This window comes from Camarhynchus parvulus, chromosome 1A (genome assembly GCF_901933205.1).
Source record: "Camarhynchus parvulus chromosome 1A, STF_HiC, whole genome shotgun sequence".
In the NCBI taxonomy this organism is placed as follows: Eukaryota; Metazoa; Chordata; class Aves; order Passeriformes; family Thraupidae; genus Camarhynchus; species Camarhynchus parvulus.
Window position 1 is genome coordinate 22,963,447 of NC_044586.1, and position 19,969 is coordinate 22,983,415.

General features: G+C 44.5%; 1 protein-coding gene across 1 annotated transcript; it reads left to right on the forward strand.

Annotated features, from left to right (window-relative positions):
* The first annotated feature begins 757 nt into the window (after positions 1–757).
* Positions 758–13,925, forward strand: GRAP2 (GRB2 related adaptor protein 2). The gene is made up of 7 exons (XM_030960354.1): positions 758–853; positions 3,921–4,012; positions 6,239–6,358; positions 8,122–8,290; positions 9,919–10,050; positions 11,397–11,516; positions 13,746–13,925. The coding sequence occupies exons 1-7, from the start codon at positions 776–778 to the stop codon at positions 13,923–13,925; spliced, it is 891 nt and encodes a 296-aa protein (XP_030816214.1). The 5' UTR covers positions 758–775.
* The last annotated feature ends 6,044 nt before the right edge of the window (positions 13,926–19,969 follow it).

Genomic DNA, 19,969 nt, shown 5'->3' on the forward strand with positions numbered 1-19,969 from the left:
TTGGTAACTCTTGATTATAAAAATGGTCCTGCTGGGGTACATCCGAGTTACGTGAGCAGGAAGTGGTGGAGGAGCAAAGCCCATCTTGCCACTTCCCCTGCCACATTGCTCTGGTGCTGAAAAGCAGGCTTTGGTTTGCAGGCTGTCTGATATATTTTGGGCTCTTGGGTTACCAACACTGAGATAGGCTAACTCTCTGCCAGCTTCAAAATAGGGAATGCAGCCTTTCTGCAAACAGTGTTTTCCTACCTGAAAGTTGTGGTCACCCATGTTAAACCATCACAAAGAAAAGACTCTTTCAACCTTCCATATCGTGGCCCGTGTCCAAGAAAAAATATATATTTATTGTAGCCCTGTTTGTTTTGTCAGCAATTTGACTCACTCTTGAGGCAAAAAGTCAGTGCAGGGGACGAATGCATTTTTCTATTGCAGGACAGAGTCACTTGCTTTATTGGGAAATGTGACAGAGTTGTTCTATACATGTTTTTCCCATGAGGTTGCTCTAGAGAAAGAGATCTGTTGGAGTAAGCATCCACTATTGGTTATTTGTACTTCTGACTTCAGCTAATTACAGCTCAGCCATGCCCTCTCTTCTACCTGCTAATGTCTTTCCATGTCTAGTAACTAATGGCTGCCCGTAGGTCGTGAGTGCTTCGAATCCCAGCACTGCCTGTCAGCTTTCCAGGGGCTGGACTCCACAATCCCAGTAGCTCATAGGTACTGACAAGTATCTGACATTACCTCTTCCAGCTTTGCTCTGCCCCCAAGACACAGTATGGAAGCCATTGCCAAGTTTGATTTCACTGCTTCTGGAGAAGATGAGTTGAGCTTCCAGGCTGGGGATATGTTGAAGGTAAGTAAGTACAGTCCCCAACTTGACTAAACAGCATTTCTGAGACTGCTTCCAGATCTTTCTTGTGCTTCCCTTTGCCCTGACAAAACAGATGAAGACACATCTATAAACTAGTATACAAATGCATGATACTCCTCTCCCATAGGGTTTGCAATAGAACAACAATTCCCAGGTTACCTGAGTCTGTGTCCACTGTTCTTGATTTTTATGTCCATGAACTGGGGATTTAGTTGCCCTGCAGTCCTCTGATAGTCTGCAGGGAAGGGTATGTACCTTTGCTGGGGCACAGATCAAGATCTTTAGTGGCAGATTTTGAGGGTCCTGTCTGTTTTCATTGACCAGGTAAACCATCCACAGTGACTACATTCTGCTGAATATGTCTAAATGCAGGCAGGATCAGTTGTGTCCAGAGAGATTGCTGATTTCCTTATTTCCAGCCCTTGAACTGTTTAAAAGACAGTTGGATTCTAGAATTGATAACTCATCCATTCTAGAATTCTTATCTAACTTTTCACTGTTAGTAACTATTGTTAGATGCTGCAGGGATCTTAGGCAATTGCAAACAGAAGAGGAAAATTCCATGAGACTGACTGTTACACACATAGTGGAATAGTTTAAGAGGTCCTGGTCTAATAATGTTATATACACCCTTGCAGGAATTTCACAATGGGGCAATGGCAGAAGTAGAGTTGGTCATCTGCAATATGGAGCTTCTGGAACTCTCTTTAAAGTTGATTTGTATGTGTTATGATAGAACAGTTTTTGTTAACATTACCAAAGTCCCACAGATGAAGTCACTTGAAGTTTCACCCTAATTATTTATCCACTTCTCAGCCCCAGATGTTCTGTTTCCATTGAAAAGGCCTGAGTATTACTCCTCCCTGAGGCCTTAGCTCCTTTACTGTCCAAAGGGATGATGTACAACTATAGGATGTATAGCCCTGTTTGGCAAGAAGCCTTTGCTACCCCTCTGTGCAGTCACAGATATTCCAGCTAATAATCAGATATTGAGTCTCAGCTTTGCCTTTTCCATCACTACCATTTTTTATTTTATTGGCCTTTTAATTCTTGGCGCTTAGACAAAGTTGATAGCATCTAGAGCTCAATAGTACCAAATCTTTCCAAAGAGCTGTGAGAAGGTTCTGGAGAAATCACTGCCTCTCTTCAGTACAGATAACCACTCTTACTCTTCCCCAGTCAGTCCCTACTATCACATGACCTTTACTGATGCCTTTTTTCTCAGGAGACTTCCATCAAGTCCCTCCTGGGGTGATGGTATTGGCCAGGTCACTTTTCCTTCTGTTCCTCAGTTTCCCTTCCTGTAAAATCATTATAAGCTAGAGGTCCTTTCAAAGTATGTTGGAATCCTCTGATAAAAAGTGTCACACTGCACACCAGTTTTATTATTATTATTATTGGTTGCCATAGAGAATTCACTACCAGAAAAATCAAACTCCTTCTTGCTTCAATGTCCTTGAGGTAAACGAAACAACACCTTAGCCACCCAAGCGATAGTAGCAGCAAATCAGCCTGAGTAACAACTCTCTTCTGGCATAGGCACACACACATTCCTACCCCATCATGAGCCCCCTCGTGCTGCCTGCAACAACCTGCTGATATATGAAGGAGATAAGGTGAAATATTGATGTAGAGATTACAAAACCGGAAACATGAGGCCCTCAACCAGTAGCAACAGGAGGAAATCCACCCTCTTACCCCCCCACATCCTTCTCTGAGAGGATGACACACTGAGAGAAACCTGCCAGCTCTGCAGGGGCAAACAGCTGGTGGGTCGTTCTGGAAACCTCACTTCCAACCGAGCAGGGCCCAGGCATGAGCAGGAAGTAGCCATCATCGCCTGTGTTTGGCCACAGCAGTGAAAAAAGATCCTCAACCCAGCACCCAGGCATGAGGATGGCAGTGACTATACAAGTAGGGAATTCCACAGCTTTCTGTTCCTTAACTTTTCTGAATCCTGCCTATGTGGCAGGGAAGGCAATGAAGAATTGGCTCCAGAGACAGTAACATCCTGTTGTCAATACAAAGCAGTTAAAATGTGCCTTAGGCTCCCAAAACTGTGAGACTGGCTCACAAAGTAAGTATTATTACTGTTAACAATAGATTTTAAATTAAGTCATTTCCACTGGCTTTTTCCTTTTAAAACTGTCATGGCTCATGCTTTTAGGCTCCTCTCCAAAACCAGAAAGTGCAAGAACATGGTCTATTTCATACAGCAGAATCCTGTCCCAGGAGCTGGAATGTCAAACAAAACACCAAGGACCACATCTGCAGTAAAATCCCACTGTGGTTGTATTCCTGTCCTCTCTTCTCCAGCTTAGGGCTGTACCTTGGGCCATCCGCCAGGGTGTCATGAATCTGGGCCCTCCCTGGTCAGCAGTGATGCTTCTAAGGACCAATACAGTTAATATGAGCACACTTGAAGCTGCTCCAGTGTGTGATGTGGACTCACTTCCAGCTATCCTACAATCTCCTAAGTATAGTAGTGTCTGGCAAACACATTTTGCCTCCTTCTTATATCTACCTTGGCAAAGCTCAGGGCAGCTGACAACCCACCAAAGAATCTCTTGTGAAATGACAGGTGAGAGCACATGGTAACATCTCTGCAGCCATAACACACGCAGACACAGCTGCATATCCCTCCATACCCATGTGTCAGAGGAGTTTTCACAGATATTTTCTTCTTCCCTTGTGAATCTGAGATGATACAGTATCAACTACAAAAGGCAGCACAGAGAATAAATTAAACCCCTACTAAGTCTTTCAAAGCTGAATTTCTCCATTTCACAGGCATCAGAGACACACAGACAGGCAGTCAGACAAAGGGGTAAAGTTAACAAGCCATCTCTCTAATTCTACTTGGGCTTTTTATTGCTTGCTTGCTCTGAAGTGGTCGTCAGCCACAAACTTTGTTGCACCATGGGTGGGGAGTAGAGAACATGTCCCATTTTATTTTATTCTTACAAGACATTCTAGGTTTCTTTCTGAATCTTGGTTACTTTTGCCTGCCTCAGGAGATGCATTTATTCTGTCCATTTCTCCATTGCAGATTTTGAGCTCCCAGGAAGAGTGGTACAAGGCTGAGCTCAGAAGTCACGAGGGCTACGTTCCTAAGAACTTCATTGATTTCCATGTTCCCCCGTAAGTGTGACAGAAATGGTGTCACCACCATGGCACATTTCCACCGAGAGCACAGAGGACAGGACAGGGGAAGTGCTGGGCATAACATCCTGCACTTTGGGTCTGGCAGGGATTGCCATAATGCTACACACAGTTCTGCCAGCACAGCGTATTTCTACCCCAAAGCATCCTCTGCTCTTTCGGAGCTAAATGGATCTCGATGATCGCTGTCAGTCCCAAGTGACTCTTTTGTTGCTGCTGAGCAGAGGGACACTGGGATGTGGCAGGAATTGCATTTAGATGTCCTCAGAGAAAAGGAGAATAGTCATGATGTGAAGTCTTGGGAGCAGAGACAGAGGCTAAGTGCAAAAGGAAGAGCAAGAAATCTTTCTGAAAATGAATCATAAGAAAATTGCCTCCTCTTTGACTCTTAGGGACACAGACTCCCTTTTCCCACCCTGCCGCCGCGTTCCCTGCCCCCCAAAGTGCCTGTGAGTTTCTGTCGGTGCACTAGAGGTCAGTGCAATGCTGTGACAGCTGGTGGTACTCTGGATCGGCAGAGTTGACAGACCAGCCATGCCGCCCTGCTGTCTCTCACACACACACAAACAGATCTGTCAGGGGACAGGCATACCTGCATTTCTCTCTTCTCGCTGAGGAGATGGAGCTGCACTTTCAGAGAGGACTGATGCGTGTTGGAATGCATGTTAAATGTGCTCTCCAGCCCTATGCCATAAATATCACAGTGCATGGGATTTTTACAACCTTTCACTTAGCAGAAATGCTCCCAGAAGCACCTCTCATTGTCCTCTTTTTTCAGAAGTGCTGCGGCATTTCAGGGGCGAACAAGCAGAGCATTCACCAAGCCCAGTGCTTGTGGCTGTAACACACTGCTGCCCTGAGCAGTCAGACTGGGAGCACACAGGGATTTTGAGGTTACAGATAAGTGCCTCTGTCCCCTTTGGAGGTGGCCCTTAGTGGCCTTTTTGAGCATAAGCCAACCCACTTGGCTGAGCTGAAGGACATTATTCGTTTGCTGTGCAAATAAGGGCTTGTACTTTTGGGCCTCAGGGGGATGAGGTCTTCCAGTCAGTTGTTCTTTTTCACTCTTTCGCAGGGCTGTGCCATCACTCAGGAGCACTGGCAGCTTCTTTTTTCACACACATTTTTCTCGTGTTGCTTTCTCTGTGCAAGAGCTGTGAAGAAATATTTCCACTTTGACACTTTTCTAAGTGCCAGGTCTGCAGCTTGAAGCAGTTCAGCCCAGATGACAGAACTAGACGTAGGGAAGAAAGTTGCCTCCTATTTTTGATGGATTGTTGTTGCCCATCTTTTTTCTGATTAAGTAATCATTGAGATTGGTTATCAAGGCTCTTCTGATTTTTCTTTGCTAATGATACATAGGTAAACTGTGATGATAATAAGGAACTCCAAAGCAGAAATGAGAGATGTTAGGAACTTAACAGTCCTTCATTTTAATGCAATACAGGCAATTATGTATTAGGTGAAGTCAAAGAGTGCAGATCATAGCTCTTATTAGCTATGGAGTGGACAGATGCAAATGTATATGATTTTGTGTTTCTCTACAGAAAAATTCCTACTGACATCATATTCTTTTACTATTTATGGTGACTTTCTCATTATTAGTCCAGTGCCTTATGCTGTTGTTTCTTATGCCTGGATAGATTTGTGTAAGTGTGCTTATGTATTCTGTGCTTCTGTGATTTTGTGATATTGCAACTCTTGCAGGCACCAATTTATTAGTAGTAAAACTTTCATGGCTTGCTTCTCCTAAAAATTTATGTGCATTCCATGCAATATATCCATCACAGCCCAGTAATTTTCAATCAGTTTGCGAAAAAGCAATTTGATGTATATGTTTGAGAGTTATGTGTGTATATATGTATACATACACATTTGTCATTTAAAATTTCTTTGACTAACTCCTTATTGTACTGTGTCTGTAATTACAGTTTCAGCTGAGTGTTGCTTCTTAGCAGACCAAAGCTTACATTGTTCTCTTTGCATGTACACGCTTTTACTACTCAAACAAAATGGTCTGCATCCATCAAACCCCTGTACCTCAGCATATACGTGGCCACTGGGAGTAGCCATGTGAGCTCCTCTGATCCTTTTGTTTTCTCCCCTCCACCCTGCTTATTCACGTTCTCCCTACCCTCAACTTTTTTATTCCTTACCTTAATTCCCATCCTTATTCACATCTCCTTGATTTTTCCCACTTGACAGCTGGTTTGATGAGAAGATATCCCGCCACGAGGCAGAGAACCTCCTCATGAGCAAAGGAGTCGGCTGCTTCATCGTCCGAGCCAGTCAGAACTCTCATGGTGACTTCTCCATCTCTGTTAGGTATCTGCTTCTATCAGCATATTCCTGCTTCTTTTCCTGTTTAATGGTGTCCCTAGCCTGCTCTCATAAGAATTCCTAATGTGATGTAGGCTCTTGAGAAGTTTGCAGGCTGCCAGTCACTGGTACTGCTGCTGTGTTGTGAATGAGAACGAATTAGGCATCTGATTCCCAAATGTTTCTGCCTCTTTTCAAGTGACTAGTGAATGCCCCATTCCAAAGCTGCATCCCCTGGTGACCTCCTTCCCTGAAAGAGCTACAGCAAAGCAGAATGGTACAGGAAGGTTTCCCACTGTGCTTAACATGTGTCTTCCATTTGTTTTAATTCCCTGACAGCTCTGGTTACCAAATCCAAGAATTCAACTACTACCTATGAAGAGATTACTATTACATTGTAAACTTTTTTCCCACAGGTCACTAAACAGCCATTGGACAAGGACTGGTTTTTCATTGCTTGCAGCCCAGCTGTATTTCAGCAGCTTGCTGTAGCCCAGCACTTCTCAGTGCGTTTGCTTCTAAACAGAGCCCTTCAATGATGTTTTGTTTCCCAAGTTTTCAGTCAAATAGTTGATAACCAGTTTTAAATTAGAGTCATGATTAACAAGTCATGATTAGTCTTTTCCAAGTGGTCTGTACTTGCTGATTCAGGCAGCTCAAAAAGTATCCAGGAGGAATGCAGGAGAACATTCTGGTTACATTTGCACCAATTAACACCAGCAAATCAAGTACAGTCAGGCTCTTTCTCTGGCCCTGAAGTCAAGCAGTGAGGCAGAGGTCAGATCTGTATGGCTACACCCTCTTCACCCCACCAAACAGAAGAGCTGTATTCAAGCAGCTCCATGTGAACAGTTCCTGGCCTGTTCTTTCTAACCATGGCCCAGCACTATCAAAGGGGGAGCTTTCCCATTTAAACCACAACCATGCTAACACTTCAACAGCTTGGGGCTGTAGCAGTCAAGGATAGCATTCAGTCCCTGCCTGTCCCCATCTAGTTTATTTGTGCAGGTGTAGCCTCTGAGGAGAGTGTTTTGAGTGCCTGGAGTTGCACAGAGCAAGGAGGTGGGTGCCAAAGCCAGATCACATTTGGTGCAAAGAGGAATTGTACACGTCAGAGAAGAGGTGAGAGGAGGGGAGGTGCAGGGGGAATAAGGGGCAGAAGGTTGAGTTTGTTAATTTGGCTTGTAACAGCAACAGAAAATTCTTTTTTTTTTTCACTTTTGAGTAGGGAGAATGACCTGTAGTAAGTTACACAAGATTTATCTAGTTACATAGATAACACTAGTTACACTAGAATCTAGTTACACTAGATTTTATACCATCTTAAAGTTTAGTGTATGGTTTCACATGACTGTGTCTGCATATGGTGGTGATCCCCATGGTGTGTAATGGTGTAATACAGGTCTTATAGTCAATGCAGACTGGATGTTAACAGGACCTGCAGAGGCTGTTGGGTAGACTACAACTGCACTTTTTCACCCTGGAAGCTCCTGTGACCTTTATTTCAAAAGAGAGGGTTTAAAACCCTGTGCTTTGTTCTGATAGTGCTTTGTGACTGGGCAGCCCTGGGGCACTGTGTGTTTGCAAATCGATGAATCTTTTGAAACAGAGCCACATCTGGGTCCAGTAGGCACAAGGACTGCCACTGCATGACTTTCCAGAAGTCTAGATTTGGCCAAACAAGAAGTCTTAGTACCCTTCTGGAAAAGACTTTTTGAAAAAAGGTAAAAGTGCAATCTGTTGATGATCTCTTTTCCATTGGGATCCAGGCATGAAGATGATGTGCAACACTTCAAAGTGATGAGGGATTCCAAGGGTAGCTATTATTTGTGGACAGAGAAATTCCACTCGCTAAACAAGCTGGTGGACTACTACAAGACAACTTCCATCTCCAGGCAGAAGCAGATCTTCCTAAGGGACAACAGCCAAGGAGAAAAGGTAAACACAAACTGTCCTTAGGAGTTTCTCAGTCAGAAACCTTTCTGTGGAAGGAGTTATTCTTATGAGAATGTCTCAGGGTGAGGAGGAGGACAGTCTGTCCCTGGAAACACAGCCACATAACTACACTGGTGGGGCCTGAGACACAGATTCTTAGTGGATTCAGTGGTATGTAGATTTGTGTAATTGAGCAGATTTTTTTACTCTTCAAATCTGAATAGAGGTGCATTGCTAAAGCTGTGCTAAGAGCTCAGAGCTGAAATTCTGAGATGCCAAGGGAAGCAGGATTTACCTTACTGAAATGCCTAGATTTCCTAAGGGCAGGCACAGAGTTGACTGGTGGGTTGTGACTGAGAAGAATTTGAGTCTGGTTTCTTAGGGTCCTTGCACACACCCAGAGTGCAACTACACCTGCAAGTTTGTCTGCTCAGAAGAATTGTCTATCTTCTGCTACTGAGCAAACACAGTAAAAGGAATGTGGGGGAACAGAGGGCAGAACCTGGAGCAGTTAACCTGGCTGTTAGGAACTGGAAAGTACTACCAAGAAGAACATAGGAGATCTGGGAACAAGATGTGCCTTCAGGGAAGGTATAGTCAATGTTTGAGAAGGCATTCAAATCCCAGTTCAATGAATGCCTGGTTTTGTGCCAGGGGAACAAGCAAATGACATAGCAGAGGCTGCTACACCTTGCACTCCCTGTACTGGGAGTGAACATGCCTGGTCACTGCAGCAACCAAAGTTCTGCTTTACTGGGAAATGGATTCTGGTATTGAATTACCAGGATGTGCAAGTAGAGGCAAGGCAGAAAGTATGTGACCTGCTGACTACAGCACTAGAGCTTTATAGGCTGCGTGTGGGTCATTCTTGCTGGCTCAAAATGAGAGATAATACGTTTTCAGTCTGAAGAATAGGCCTGGGTTTTTGTCTCTTTCTAGACCACTTATACAGAGCTTTAAAAATGCACTAGTGAGGTATTAAAATAGAGGCTCTGGGATCTGTAAGAGAGAGATCACAGCAATGAATCTCTATGTCTGGGAAAGGAAAGAAGGACTGTATGCGTGTATATCAGTATAACAACCTGTTTGGGCTGACTGTGAGCAGGAAGGGAAAGAGATGCATTTGCTCCAAGATGCAGACGGGCAAATGAAAGAACAGAACTCAAGTTTGCTTTGGCAAACTCTCTGTACATTTATTATGGTCATGGGCACAGCAGAGTGTGTTTAGCACCCATCACAATGGAGTTTCTGTTCACAATTCAAATTTTTAGATGCTACAGCCATATGATAAAATGATTGTAATATATAAATTTCAGTTCAGAGACAAATGGATTCTAAGGGCAGTGTTTCAAGAAAGAGCTTGGCCTCCTGTGCTGATCTTCACATCAGTAGCCATATTTTCAGCCCAGCACCTCCCAGTACTACCCTGACTTCAGATGGAGAGTGGGTACAAAGATCTAAAATACAGGATTCCTGATTTGTTCTTCTGTTCAGAGAGGCGGGATCTTTTATTTGAATGAGCCTTCAGAATAGTGGGTAGTGATAGTGCCCAGTGTGCAATGATTGCACAGCTTTAGTCAAGGATATGGTAGGAAGCAAAACCTGACCTCACTTTTGTGATCTTCCTTCAGGAAAGGCATGGTGGGAGCCTGGAACGGATAGGTCGGGAAGGATTCCACATGGGAGGAGCAGCTGGAGAAGATCATTCTTCTGTATCCAGGAGATATGTAGAGCATCCTGTTCCCATACTGCAGCAGCAACAGGTACTACCAGGAACAAGGGCCCGGGACATCAAGCCCAGGCATATGAAACATTGGCTTTTATTGCTTGGTAGTGAGTGAGCAGTCATTTTGTCAAAAATCTGCATCTCTCAGCTGTGCACACAAAAGAGAACTTGTTTCCTAGATGTTTCCTACTTCTTCTCTCCATCTGCCTGGGCCATTTGTGTTGATATGTCTTAGATATGTGGTCATACGGCTACTTTTCTTTGAATTTGATTTTGTCTCATTCTTCTTTGGCTATTTTGGGTACTAGATTTATAAGCCTACTTGCTGCCCTTTACACTATGGAGCAGCCCAAGAAAAAGTAAAGTAGTGAGTCCTCAGATACAGTCAGCTGTATCAGCACAACTGATGTTCACCCAGCATATGGGACAGAGGAAGAGCAAGGAGGGGACAGAACTGGGTCATAATAACTCCAGATTGGCTGAAGTCCCCTTGGCAAGCATGGTTTTTATCTGTGAGTTAGAACAGCCTTAGTTTTTCTCCAAAAGTCTCAGAGACCAAAAAGGCCCCTCTCTGACCATTTGTCCCAGCAGCTGTGAAACACAGCTGAGAGTCAGCTTTCAGTTCCTAAAAAGTAAAATCCAAAACAGAGCATCTAAGCTGACCTCTTCCATGAGGGTCATTACTTGCAGAACTGGAGCACAGGGACTTTATTGGAAGCAGACATCTAAAGTTATTGATGTGCAGGCTTGGTCCTGACTCTTTGCCCACTAACTCTTAAATCCCCTCATTTATACATCTCAGAATATATATGTGTCATGGTTTAATCTCAGCTGGCAACTAAGTACCATGCAGCCACTCACTCACTCCTCCTCCTGTGGGTGGGAGTAGGGAAAGAATCAAGAAAAAGGTAAAACTCTTGGGTTGAGATAAGAACAAATTAATAATTGAAATTGAGTAAATAGTAGCAGTAGTAGTAGTAGTAATAATAGTTGTTATTATCATTTTCTGTGTATTTAAAAGGAAATAACAAAGAGAGAGGAATAAAACTCAAGAAAAAGAATTGATGCACAATACAATTGCTTATCACCTTGATGCCAGTCCCTGACCAGTTGTTAGCCTCTTCTGGCCAACTCCCCCCAGTTTATATACTGGGTATGATATTCCAGAGTATGGAATATCCCTTTGGCCAGATACTGAGAAGTCCTTGATTTAGAGTGAGCCACTGCTTAGCAGCAACTGAAACATTAGTGTCTTATCAGCAGTATTCACATACTGAATCCAAAACACAGCATTATACCAGCTACTTCTACTACGAAGAAAATCACCTCTATTCCAGCCAAAACCACAGCAACATGACTTTTCTGCTGCTATTTTCTTTCTAGGAAAGATATGGTGGGAGTCTGGACAGGAATGACATGATGCACAGACTAAGGGATCATGGCCAAGGAAGTGCAGGAGCCATGCAGAGGAGACACACAGACCCTCTGCACCAGCAGACACCGGTAGGTGATGCACCTGGGAGGCCTCCTCTGCCCAAGTCACTGGTCCCTTAGCAATGGCCAAGTAGTCTGCACCATGTCACCTACATGGAGGTGGAGCTTGCATGAGAAGCAGTGTATTTTGCCTACCAGGCCATGTCTTACAAGACATTTCTGAGCCTCATGACTTTATCCCAGCCACCTGAACCTGCTCCTGGGACACTCTGAGGGCAGGACTACAGTGTTATGTGAGCATAGTTCCAGTAACTGCTCTCAAGATCAGTCTTATGCAGCCTCAGTGGAAGAGGGAACTTAGCATGAGCTCAGCAAAATAGGGATAATCCCCATCTGGGACACTGGAATGAGCACAAGCTCACCCATGGATTTTGATCAAACACGAGACCAGTCCAGCAGAAGACATTTCTGAAAGCCTAATGATCTCTTCTAGTAGAACTTCATGTCCATTAATGCACAGGGCTTTCAATTGTCTTTGCCACCACAGCCAGGCGGCGACTGATGTCAGTAGCTAAATGTGCAGTACATTTTTTAAGTTCTGTGGAGAGCAGCCTCATGATACTATACCATACTACAATGCTCCTCCTGTCTTGCAATGCACTTGTAGTCACACCGTCTCTTCCATTAATTTTTGCAGTCCTGAGAAGGCCTGAGATTGCCCAGCTCTACTTGTCTGTGCCTGGCACATCTCTCAGACCTCCTTTGCCATCAAAGCGGGGCTCACCTACCTGACACCCTTGGCTGTCAGAGCCTCTTAGCACAGTGGATGTGGGTGTGACGCCCACAGACACCCCAGACCACTCCCTACAGGATCCAAGCCTGGCACTTGACCTTTAGTCACTCCCTGCTCTGCCAAGTTCCACTGTGTGAATGCCCACACAGAATGTTGTGTCTTTCTCTGCCTCAGCCTGTGACTCCACTGCCAGCTACAAATATTTCCCCATCAGCTCAGTGTGACCTAAGGATGCTCCTCTTCCTTGAAGAAATGTTCATCTTAAATGTCTGGTTATGTCTCTCTCCATAACCAGAGAACCTAGATCCAAGGAGAGAAGGGAAGGACAGCAGACCTTTCTCAAGAATGAGTGAAAAAGATCAGATTGGATTAGATTATTTGAAACATGTTAAAAAATAGGGGCATGTCTCTTTTCTTGGCAAAAGCCCCGAATCTTTATTGTAATCCAGCTTAAAATACAGTGGTTTTCATTCCTCAGAGGCTGTGGCAATGAAGAACAACACGCTTTTGCCTGCCACATCCCATCAGTGATGTAGAATTCACAAATCCAATTATAGGAAGTTCTATATGTCCAACCAAATAACTAGGGGCAAAGTCTAAGCAGGGCCCTGAATGGAAGATTTATCAAAATTTGTCTGCCTTCAAACAGATCTCTCCCTCTGTTCCTGCCAGATATACCTCCTAAATTATCCATGCCCTGTGGTGTGGATGCCAGCAATTTCCCAGAAAGAAGCCCAAGCCATGTCCTTTAAAATATGATTTCTGGCCAAAGAAATCTGGGAGATTGACTGCAAAGTCCTTTAGAAAAATAATCTAACCATAGTGCACATTACAGTGCACACTCCAAATAAACTGGTATACCCAAACACACACTAAATCCTTTGGATCTCAGGGACCTGACCTTGGGGAGAGTCTGAAGAAGGTTTAAGACCCTTTCTTATGCCCCAAAAGTACCTGAAAGAACAAGTATCCTTCTTTATCCTTCTTTACAATGTTCTCTACTCTTGCCTGTGTGTGGGCGCTCTCAGTCCTCAACTGGCCGAGGACACATTTTTATATCTGTACCAGCACAGGCCAGCTCCCTAGAACCATTCCCTAATAGTTACAGCCCAGCAGGTCTCAGGCAGGAGTGCTTCTGTGCTCCCATAACTGGCTTGAGATGTGGCTGTCCTGGCTGCCCTTACAGGGCAGAGGCAGCAGAGCCATGAGAACACAACTTCCTAAGGACCTGCTCTCAGTCTGACTTTTCCCCTTATGGTGCAAATTCCCACAAATACACTGGGGCTGCTGAGAAACCAAACACCATCCCTCAGGTGTCCCAGTTAATTGGTCCCTCCTTCCTGCCATCTTGGCCACTTCCTGGTTTAATTGCAGGTTGGTCTAAAATTCAGCACTGCTTGTCCTTGCTTAGTGAATGTATTTACTGGGTCTTAAGAGGGGTGGCAAAGATGATCTTTCACAGTCCTGGCTCCTTGTTCCCTACCTGTCTCTCCTCTCCATTCCAGCGAACGCTGTGGGTCCGTGCCTTGTACGACTTCGATGCTCTGGAGCACGATGAGCTGGGATTCCGCACTGGGGACATCTTGGAGGTCCTGGACAGCTCCAACCCCTCCTGGTGGAAGGGACGCCTGCGTGGGGAACTGGGGCTCTTCCCTGCCAACTACGTCACACCAGTGCTGCTGTGAGGGCACAGTGCAGCCCAGAGGGCTCTGCTGGAGCTGCTCTTCTGACGTGACAGGGACAGAGAGGGAGTGCATCTTCCCTTGCCACTAGGACATACATTGTTTCTTGTTTTGTCTTAATTTATTGGCAATTGATCTTTTGAAATGTTGGTATGAAAGAGAACCCTTTGAGGAAGAAATTTTTTACCCCTTTTTTTCACAGTCATGAAGGGGAGGGAACAAAAATCTTGGACTGTTCATTGAGACTTTGCTGGGTGCTCCCTGCCCTGTCACCTCTTTGGCTAACTATTGATAAGTTCCTGCAATTAGGTTTATTCTGTGGAAATGCCCCTCAGGAAAGTCAGGCTTCAGGTTAACTTCAGGTTTCAGTATTCAGGTAGCTCCATCCCTTCATTTTGGATCTGGTAGCAGTCATAGTCTCTTCAGGCTCCATTCCACCTTTCTGTCAGAGGCAGGAGGGACACCCACGTGAATTAAGTGATCCTTGGCCACCACATTAATCCTTCAGTTAGGGCTTCAGGTTGAGGTTGAGACAATCTAGGATTTCCTTAATAGTTTCTGGCTTTCTTCTAGTTCAACTATTTTCTTAATAGTTTCTGGCTTACCCATCTCACACTGTGTGTATGGACTGTATGGATATACCAGATGAAGGGGAGGAACCCTGTAAGCTTTTGTACAAACATGCAAGTGGTGAAGGTGTGGAAGGGCAAGAAGCTTTCTTTGCTTCTTCTCGTAGGCCTGCTCTTCTTTCTGTACCCCCTAACAACTTACCCATTTTCCAGCTGCTCTCTTAGGTACCTACACTTCAGCTAGATAGCCTGATTAGAGCAGATCAGGCCCTTCAGCTAAATCAGTATCCACTGGATTGGATAACAGTGAATATCTCTCACTGGTTCCTTTTGTGGAACTGAATTGGGGAGGGATTGGAGAGGTTTCTCTGGTTTGGTGGCAGAAATTCTTTCCCTGAGAACTTGCTGTGCTGAGGATCACCATGTACACAGCTCTGGCTTACTAGAGAAATGTCCCATCCAACAGGTTAAGCTGTTATTATACAGTGTGCAGAGAATAAAGCTGTAGCCATATAATAGTCTATTCTCTATTCCAGTTTCTTTTGGATAAAATAAGGTAAATTAATTAATTACATTAAGTTTTCAAATAACTGCTAAGTGAATGCCCAGATGTGATAGAAATTTATTGCAGATGCACATTACCTGTCCCCTTCCCAAACCCTGTGATGGGGACTCTACTGCATAACCACTGCTCAGGCATGTTGATATGAAACAAGCTGCCTGAATTTTTCACATGTGGGACCTCAGCAGTCAGCAAGGAGAAGTGATGATTAATCATTATTGAAAAAGAAAGAATAGGCAAGTGAAAACCTCTAAACACAAATCAGACTCAGCAACAACAACAACAAGTTCTTCTCTTTTGTTAGTCTCAGTGGAAGAAAAAGAACCCAGGAAATAGGTTCTTGGGGAAGGCCAATTCAATGTAGCTGGCCTGAATAAAGCTGCCAGCTAGACAGAGTATTAGCACAAAGAACCCATTTTGAGAGAACTCCACCAAAAGCAGATTGTTAATGGGTGAAGTAAAATGAGAATATTTAACAAGGCATGTAAGCTCTATAGAGAATAGAAAACTTTGAATGACTCAGTAAGAACTTACTGGCTACCACAGTGGTCCAGGGAATACGACTGCCTGGGCTGGATGTGGCCCTGTTCTCTTGCAGGACCTCTGCTCCGGCCCTTTAGTGTCTTCTTCTGAAGGGAAGTCCGTGAGGCTTCTTTTGGAACAAATCCCTTACCATTTGTATGAGGGTGTAAACTCAGTGATTCCAGGTAGTAATAAATTTGAAAGTAAGGTAGTAATAAATTTGTGAGAGAGGGTTAATACTCAGTGAGGGAGAGGGAGAGCATTAAGGCCAAGAGGAGATGGAACCAAGAAACCAGAGACTAACAAAGGCAAAGGAAGGATAAAAATGAATCTTTCATATTCAGCTCTGGCTGAAACAAAAGAAACAGTGTATTCACAATTATTCCCATCATGTCAAATCATCTTTCAATTAATTCCCTTTTTTCTGTATTAGTTACTTTTAAAATTAGAAGCAATGTCTCCTTTTCCTTTCCTCAGCACTCTAAAGACCCTCTTGGTAGTGAAGATGTAGTTGCACAAAATTAATTGGAGATAATGCACTTAGCAGTTTGATAGCTCTTCATGCATTTGAAACCCCTTTACAGAGATTAACTAATTAAGCAAGTCTAAGTAGTGCATTGCAAGTACCCCTGTGTTAACTCATGACTCATTTGAGGAAGAGGTAAATTTTCATGTGATTTTTTGAATTGATGTTTAAGGAACTAATACCTAAGGTAATTAGTATTAAAGGACTCCGCACTAATTATGGACAGCATACCAGAACCACAGTAAAATCAGGATTTCTCATTATGAGCAGCACCTAATGACAGCAAAATTACCAGGAGGTGACAGCCTCATGGCATCTGTGATAATTCCACTAGTGCCTTGCTCTGCTACCCTGTGCAGGGGCCAAGCTCAGGGCTGCCTTGCCCAGTCTCTCTTGCCTCTGCTTTTGGCCTTACAGTGCTGCCTGCAGGTACTGCATGTGGCAGGAACTGGGAGGCACAGTGATCAGCCTGCATTTTTTGTACCCTCCCACAGTAAAAGTCATTTTTCTCCCAGCAAAAGAGCAGTGTTAAGGATTGTGGCTATTCCCAAGTCAGTGGAGACTCCAGATACAAGGGGAGGTGTGGGCAAAGTGTGGAATTTTGGGGGGATAGAAGGGGTTGTAGGATGGAGACGTTTTCTATATCCCATGCCATTTTCTGCCCATTAAATTTTCTCTCTCATGGATCAGGCCACTTCATAAGGAAAGAGAGACACTCCTCTTCTCTAACCACATACCCTGCCAACCTTCCTGCTCTTTCTTCCAACAGGTTGTAATTGTAGCACAATCCTTATTAATACTGTGGTGATTCATTCACACCTCAGAGTCTATTGCCCGTGCAAGAGGCACATATTAGCAACCTAGGACTGGAGCCTTAAGGTGACAGTGCTGCACTGACCTTACCTGACATTTGCCAATGTTTTGGAAAGAACCAAACCTCTGTCTGGAACATATCCCAAGAGAGTCCACTGTGAAACCAGAATGGGAAGGGATAAAGAGGAAAACCAGAAGAGTATTTTGTTTGTTATTTTTCTTAAGCAAGAAAGACAGTTCATGAGAGAAGAGAATGTAAACTGAGATAAAAGTAGGAAAAGTATGTGGGAAGGCAAACATAGCAAATGAAACAGAGGAAGCTGGACTTGTACATGGTAAAATAAGTTTGATGAGCACAGCTGAGCTGTGCTTTCTCCTGTCTGAATTAACTTTTTGCCTATGTTCTGCTGCAAATTCATATTTTGCTTGGAAATGTCTCTGTGATTAATAAGGCTGAGCTAAAAAGAGTAAATGGAAATTTCTTTTGATGTGAAAGATGTGCAGGCAGTTTTCTGTGCCACAAAAGAGAGGTCTCTCTGCATTGGTGTACATGTTTGTTGTAGCAGCTGTGCTCACTGGAGAAACCACAGGATCAGGACTGGTTCCCATTGGACTGCTCACAGGTAGGAGCGCCAGGGAGATGATCCACCAAGTCAGCACCTGCTCAGGCTGCTGTGCCAGCCTCTTGTGCCAGGAAAACAAGTTCACGGGTGGTGGTGGTTGTTTTCTAAATGGAGGTTTCAGTGGGCTGTGCAGGAAATCTGAAGCTTTTCACAACAGCCACCTGTTACTGATTTTTTTCTATTTAGCAGCACCTCTCATCCTTCCTCCCCAAAAGGATCCCAATGCTGCAGGCTCTAGAAAGGCCCTTTTGCCTTCAGCCCTTGTGGAGAGTAACCAAGGATGTGAGAAGCAAAAAATCCAGCGGCCAGGACTACATGGCTTGAGCAGCCTCAAGCAGCAATGTGCCATCAGCTGGGAAATTTTGCACTGCAGGAGCAATGGCACAGCAGGTGTCGTCCAGCAGCACGGAGAAGGGTGACCCCTACCCCAACTGGGAAGCAGCAGGTCTTTAGTAATGTCAATGTCACATCATAGGGACAACAAGGACGTCTGGTGGGACAGAAGTGTCGCCATCTGGACTAGGGCTCTGCTCAGACTCCTCTTCTGCAGCTCTTTGCCCAGAAGCCTGGGTTACACCACACTGGTGTAGAAGTGTGAGAAGTGTGGCAGTGCTGCCCATCCCTGCCAAGTGCAGCCCCAGAAGTCTCTGTGCACCTCCTTGCAGCTGCAGCCCATCACCTTGCTGCCCCTCCTGCGCCCAGCTTGTGCCTCTGTGCTGAGAGAAAGTGCTCTGCAGACATGTCATTTCAAATATTTGTTCAAAGCAATTGGCTCAGGTGCTTTTAGATGATACCCCATGGAGGTCAGTCAAAACCATTAGTGTTCCCTAGGTGATCCAGGCAGTTACATTTACTGGCTAAAACACAGGCATGAACTAAAGAGCTTCTGACACCCAGCCTGTCCTTGCTGCTGAAAACTTTGCATTTCAGTGGGGAACCATGAACGGAGTGCATGATAAAGCCTTTAACAGCCCTGAAGAAGAGGGCAGAGCATTGCCAATTTCTCCAATTTTTTAGAGGCAACTTTCATGTGACAGAACTCATGAGCCTTAATTCGCATCAAATGCAAAAGAAGTTTCTTACATAAGCAGAACTGCCAGCAGAAAACAGCCAATGACTTATCTGTGAGCTCCAGGGTAGCAGGGAAACGGGCAAGTGAATGAGGAAGGGTCACTGACTTTTGCGTGCAGAGAAAATTCAAAGCACATTGTCTGCTGCCATTGTGCAAGTGAGAGGTGCTTGGCCCATGTCCAGCCTGCCAACATGAAAATGCAAAATTTCCCAAATGGCAGGCGTGCAGGAATCCTTGTAGACATGCAGAAATAAAATTAGCCCAGGCAACAAAGGGAGGAAGAAGAAACAAACAAATTAAAAGATCCATAGGTCTCTTGCGGCTTCTCCCCGCTCGTCCAAGTAGGCTCATTTCCACCAGGATTTGTGAAAGATACAGCCACGGAGAGTTTGTTTGTCACAAACAAAAACAAGAGTAAAAATGGGGGAGAAAAAGCAGTTTAGGATGTGCATCTGCTACTGTGCATTTAAAGCTATAAAATGGTGAGTGTCCTGATACAATGACTGAAGTTTGAGTTTCTGTTTAAGTGGTGCTTCTGAAACCTTTCAGTGATGTCTGTGATTCATGCACTTCTATGAATTCTATGGTTCTACATCCAGCCACAGAAAAGGAAAAGAAAAAGGAAAACTCAGGAAAAATATGAGATACATTGCAAATGACCTCTACATCGGGACAGAAGGTATCTTCTATGACTGTGCTGTACTGAATGTGTCATAATTTCCTTGTGCTACTAACCAGTCCCTTTTCCTGGTCAGATTCCAAGATGAGTACTGCTGCAGTGCCAGCAGGTAATAACAAACGGCAGGGATCAGTGCTTGGTGCCCTTTCTTGTGACTGAATGTTTTCTGCCAGAGTTTGGTTGGTGGTGATGTTGTTTCTGTTTGGGTTTGGGGGATGATGTTGATGTTTTTTGCAGCATACCAAAGGTTTGGTTGTGAACTGCTGAATTAGAAGCAGACCAACATGGGGTTTTTTAAATTTGGTTGTTGTTGGGGTTTTTTGTTTGGTTTTTTGTTTTTCTCATCAAAATTTATGGAGAAAAAAAAATCAACTGCACGTTTACTACCAGCACTAAGGGTTTGGGAAACTGCCCTTTGCTCTGCCCCTTCGAGAGTCACTTAGATCGGAGCTGAGTGGGCGTGTAGCTCGTTCTGCATTAGCAGCTCTCCGCGCTCACCTGGCAGAGGTGCGAGCAAGAGCAATGTGCGGCGGCAGAGACTCGGCTCTCTGTAGCTGCGACCTGAGCTCGCCGTTGCGAGGGCAGCTGCTTGCGCTTTATCGGACAGAGATGGGCTGCTAATAACAATGGCCGTGATTTCATCAGAGCGGGTGAGTCAGTGCTGCAGCTCGCTGCCGCCCT